Genomic DNA, 5593 nt, shown 5'->3' on the forward strand with positions numbered 1-5593 from the left:
CTCAAGAAATTGAAGTCATTTATGAGCGAATCCCCGGGTACTGCATGGATTGCAAAATGCTGGGTCATTCGACCAGTGTTTGTTATTCCCATGGAAAAAATCCCAAACCTGTTCGTCCTAAGCCTGCTGACCGTGCTTCTGGCCAGTCTCCCCCATCTACAGAGTCTGCCCCTCCAGGGGGTGTTAATTCTGGTTTTAATCTGGGGACCCAGCCTCAGCTTCAGAAAACTGGCACGGGTCCCAGACGTAGAGGGAGAAAGAGGCCAGTTCGGCAGGTTCTTCCAAGAAAGAATCCTCTTGAGTTGAATCCTTTTGAGGTGCTCTCGCATGGGCAGGACGCGGAGCCTGATCCTGTTGGATTAGATTGTGTTGATATGGACCCTCCATGTGGTCATCTGGAGGATGCCGGTGTTGGGTCTTCTGGAAAGGATCCTTTGGAGTCTGTTCTTGTTGAGGGTGTGATCCTCAGTGATGAGGTTATTGATGGAGGGTTACAGTTGGATGATTGTGTGGATGGTATTGGGGTCCCGTCTACTAGTGAGTTGCCTGTGTTTGGCTCTCTGGGGCCTTGTACTTTGAATCACAGTAGTCATTCCATCCCCTCTGTTCCTTTGTCTCCTGATGATGCTTCCTCTACGGTAGAGGAATTGGTTGCTAGGCAGGGTCCTTCTGTCAGTGAGCTGGTCTTCCGGCTGGAATCTGCTGGAGATACTGATCAGGAATTCGATCGGCATTCTGAGTCGGGTGATGGCTGTAGGTCTGAAGGTCGTATTCTGGATGCTGATATGGGGGATATTAAGAAAAGGAAGGAGAATGCTTTTCATAGGTCGCGTAAAAAGCGACAGGGCGGTTCTGGTGCCCATTCTCCATGAATTTTCTCATATGGAATGTCAGGGGGCTCCGGAGCTCGGAGTCTCAACAAAGGCTACATGCCCACGTTAAAGATAAGAGAGTCAAGATCTTGGCTATTTTGGAACCCATGATTGATCTGGATGTTCGTTTTATGACTCGTCGTTTTGGTTTTTCTCGAGTTATATCGAACTCCTCGGGTCATATCTGGGTTTTCTTTGCTGAGGATGTCACGGTTGAGTGTCTTTTTGATCACACTCAATTCCTTCACTTCCGGGTTTCTGCTACTTTTTTGCCGACCACTGTCTTTTGTTCCTTTGTTTATGCTAAGTGTGACTACATTGAGCGCAGACAGCTTTGGAATTCTTTGCTTCAGGTTAAGCCTGCTCAGGGTCCTTGGCTTGTTGGTGGCGACTTTAATGTAGTCAGGAATTCGTCGGAGTGTTTGGGTTCTTCTGGTGGGCGGTTGCTTCCCATGGAAGAATTTAATCACTTTATTTTGGATTCTGGGTTAGTAGATGCTGGTTTTGAGGGGTCTTCGTTCACGTGGACGAACAAGACCATTTGGAAGCGTCTTGATCGGGTTTTTGTGTCTGTTGATTGGGGGGACCATTTTCACTCTATTCGTGTGGAGCACCTCATTCGTACGGTCTCTGACCATTGTCCTCTTTTTGTGTCAGTCCCGGTCTTTGCTAGTGGGCCGAGTTCTTTTCGCTTTCAGAGCATGTGGCTCAGGCACCATGGTTTTTTGCAGACGGTGAGGCTTAATTGGAATTTACCGTGTCATTTGAACGGTATGCCCCGTCTTTTTGTGAAGTTGAAGCGCCTCAAAAGCCATCTGAAGTGGTGGAATAAGAGTGTTTTTGGTGATCTTTTTGCCAAACTTGCTGAGGCGGAGCAGGCTGTCCGGATTGCTGAGGCAGATTGCGAGGCTGCTCCTTCGGATTTGCATTGGACTAGTTTGTCCAATTGCAATGCTGATCTTGCTAGGGTTACCGCCATGGAGGCGGATTTTTGGCGGCAAAAAGCCGCTTGTAGGTGGTTAGAGGATGGTGAGAAGAACACCAAACTCTTCCACAATATGGTCAAGAAAAAAAGGGTGGCTAATAAAATCTTTCGTATTTGGGATAATGGCTCTTGCATTACTTCCCCTGAGCTTATTCAGCAGTCTGGGGCCGCCTTTTTTCAAAACCTGCTTACTGGGGATCCTTTTGTGCTTTCTTGCCCGGATTTTTCTGATTTCCCCTTGGTGATCTCGGATTTGGAGAACGCAAATATTGCTGCCCCTCCTTCTTTGGAGGAGGTGCGGGCGACTGTTTTCTCCATTCACCGTGATAGTGTGGCGGGGCCTGATGGATTCTCTTCGGCCTTCTTTCAGCATTGCTGGGAGATTGTCCATCAGGATGTTTTTGATGCGGTCCTGGATTTCTTTCGGGGTAGTCCCTTGCCACAGGGGTTTACTGCCACCACGATCACATTGATTCCCAAAGTCATGGGAGCTCAGGCTTGGTCGGACTTTCGTCCTATCAGCTTGTGTAATGTGACTAATAAGATAATTTCCAAACTTTTATATTCTCGGCTGAAGGAGGTGGCGGAGAGGCTGGTTTCGTGGAATCAGAGTGGCTTTGTTCCAGGGCGGGTGATTTCGGATAATATCCTCCTTGCTCAAGAGCTCACTCATAGTCTTTCTCTCCCCACCCGTGGTGGCAATGTTATTTTGAAACTGGATATGGCTAAAGCTTATGATAGGGTCCAATGGTCTTTTCTGTTGGATGTCTTGAGGCATTATGGCTTTTCAGAGCAGGTAGTGTCGATGATATCTGCCTGCATTTCTCATTGCCAATTTTCAGTTAATATCAATGGTTCACTCACTGGATTCTTTGGATCCACTAGGGGTCTCCGGCAGGGCGACCCTTTGTCCCCACTTCTTTTCATTTTGGGGGCAGAGTACCTTTCGCGTGGTCTTGATCGTCTTTATCGTCAGTATCCTGCGATTAGGTACCGATCTGGTTGTGATCTCCTTCTTTCCCACCTGGCCTATGCTGATGATATCATTATTTTTGCCAATGGTGGGACTCGTGAGATGAACAGTCTCATGGATTTTTTGCATCACTATGAAAACTGCTCGGGGCAGTTGGTGAATGCAGTTAAGAGTGTCATTATTTTGCCTCCGAGGTGTTCTGGTCGTACTCGTTCCCGTCTCCTTCGTATCACTGGGTTTGGGGAGGGTTGTTTTCCTATCAAATACCTCGGAGTTCCTTTGTTTCGTGGGAATAGAGTTTGCTCTCTTTTTGATCCCCTTGTGCAGATGGTGAGTAAGAAGTTGGAGGGTTGGGAGCTTAAAACTCTTTCCCCGGGGAGCCGTATGACTCTCCTTAGGAGTGTCCTCCTTTCGGTTCCCATTTACATGTTCCAGGTAGTCCAGCCACCTCTGGCAGTTATGGAGAGGCTTGAGAATGTTTTCAATGGTTTCCTGTGGGGATCCAGATCCTTGGATAAGAAATGGCATTGGGCGAGGTGGTCTCGTGCATGTCTTCCTGTCTCTGAAGGGGGTCTTGGATTTCGCAGGCTCAAAGATATTGTGGATAGCTTCTCCATTAAATTATGGTTTCGTTTTCGTCAAGGTTCATCCCTATGGGCCAAATTCATGATGAGAAAATACTGCCAGTTGGTGCATCCAGCTTATGTTTCATCTGCTGGGTTCATTTCTCCCACTTGGCGTCGTTTGCTTAAGATTAGGGCTCGTGCTGAATCTGGCATTCGATGGAGAATTGGGGTGGGAGATGTTGCTTTTTGGGATGACATCTGGTGTGGGGATGTTCCCTTGTCTAGTCAGGTCCTGCTTAGGGGGGATCGGGGTGTCCGTGTTTCTCACTTTCTTTCAGATGGGGCTTGGGATTTTGACCTTCTCTGCTCAGTTGTCCCACCCTCTGTTGCTGAGACTATTACTCTGATCCCTATTGCATCGGGGGAGCCCGATTCGGCTATTTGGGTGCATAGTTCTGACGGTGTTTTTTCGCTGAAATCCGCATGGGAGCTTGTCCGCTTGAGAGACCAAGTTTCTGATATCTTCACTCCTTGCTGGGGCAGTTGGCTGAGGCCTACTATGTCTTTCTTCCTCTGGAGGTTTTGGCATCAATGGCTTCCAGTTGACGATGTGCTCCAGCGTCGTGGTTTCGAGCTGGCGTCTAAATGTCAGTGTTGTGAGATGCCTGAGACATTCACGCACATTTTCATTGATAGCCCTCTTGCCAGGTCTGTATGGCATTACTTTGGGGCTGTTTTTCATGTCCGTATTCCCCTTACCAGTGATTTCAGACTCTTCCTCAGTGCTTGGAAGAGGCATCCGGGGTGGACTCCTAGGGGCCACGTGAAGGAGTTTTTGCCTTTCATTGTTTTATGGTTTCTCTGGACGGCTCGTAACGATGCGAAACACCGTCATTTGCACATTTCCGCGGAGACTGTTAAGTCTCAGATTTTGTCTTATTTGCGCCTCGCTCACGCTGCGTCTACTGTTAAGCCCATGCACTGGCGGGGTGTTTTGCAGGCTGCGAGGGCTATGGGGATTTTTGTTCAGTTGCGTAGGGCTCGTAAACTGACGATTGTTCGTTGGTTGCGGCCGCCGTTCGGGTGTTTTAAATTGAATGTAGATGGGAGTTCGAGAGGTAGTCCTGGGGATTCTACTGTTGGTGGGGTTGTTCGTGACTCTTCTGGGCATGTGGTGGTTTCTTTCAGTGAGTTCATTGGAGTTGGGACCAATGTCCGGGCAGAATTATGGGCTATTTGGAGGGGTCTTCTCATTTCTTCTGATCTTCATCTCTTTCCTCTTTGGATTGAGACTGACTCTTGGATTTCCATTCTTTTACTTCGTTCTCGTCGGTGCTGCTGGGATCTTGAACATTTTGTTACACGGATTCTTTTGTTGATGAGGGGGCGATCTGTTCATTTATCGCATATTTACCGGGAAGGGAATTCTGTGGCGGATGCCTTGGCGGCGAGGGCTCATACTTTTAGGCAGTACACCTTAGAGTTAGGTCCTTCCCTACCTCCAGACATCTCCACCCTTGCTAGATCTGATCATTCTGGGCTTCCATACCTCAGAAACAGATCCTCTTAGCCATTTGCAGCCCCTTCTTCTTTTTTGGATCTCTTTCTTTATGGTCTCTGGTTCTATATCTATTTATATCTATATACATATATATATATATATATATATATATATATATATCTTTTATTGCAGGTTAGTGTACTTGGAGGTTGTTTTTCACTTCCGTATGGTCTGTGCAAGTGGGTCCAGACACTTGCACATGATGTGTGTATTCTTGTTTGTTCTGAGTGGGTCTCTGCCCTATTTCTGTTGGTGCTTTCCTTTGGCACATTCATGGTTCCTGGAGGGCGTTTACTGCTGGTTCTCCTTGGCCGCCGTATCAGTTATTGTAGAGGTGTTTGCTGGATGTCATGGTGGATTCATGGGGTGCTTTCTAAAGGATCCTCTGCTTCTTATGACATGTTCGTCAGACTCCTACTTCATGGGATCGAGATCTCTGCTCTTTTGATTCAGATGCTAGATATCCTTTGTTCTGGCGGGATTGCGATCTATATATTACTCTGTGATCGCCATTATTGGACTCTCCAGGATGATAGCTCCGGGATGAGAGCTTTTGCATGGACTCTGCGATCATCTCGCCATTATCATTTTGTCTTCCTCAGCATGCGGTTCATAGCGCTTCTCCTTTTTGATTAG

At 47.5% G+C, this 5593-nt stretch overlaps 1 protein-coding gene across 1 annotated transcript; it reads left to right on the forward strand.

The window, feature by feature from the left end:
• Nucleotides 1-868: 868 nt before the first annotated feature.
• On the forward strand, nucleotides 869-5593 carry LOC142544499 (uncharacterized). The gene is made up of 6 exons (XM_075651543.1): nucleotides 869-1307; nucleotides 1530-2152; nucleotides 2252-2488; nucleotides 2599-2653; nucleotides 2700-4570; nucleotides 5147-5593. Exons 1-6 carry the CDS (start codon nucleotides 869-871, stop codon nucleotides 5591-5593), a joined length of 3672 nt encoding a protein of 1223 aa, XP_075507658.1.

The sequence above is a fragment of the Primulina tabacum genome, chromosome 5 (assembly GCF_025594145.1).
Source record: "Primulina tabacum isolate GXHZ01 chromosome 5, ASM2559414v2, whole genome shotgun sequence".
NCBI lineage: Eukaryota > Viridiplantae > Streptophyta > Magnoliopsida > Lamiales > Gesneriaceae > Primulina > Primulina tabacum.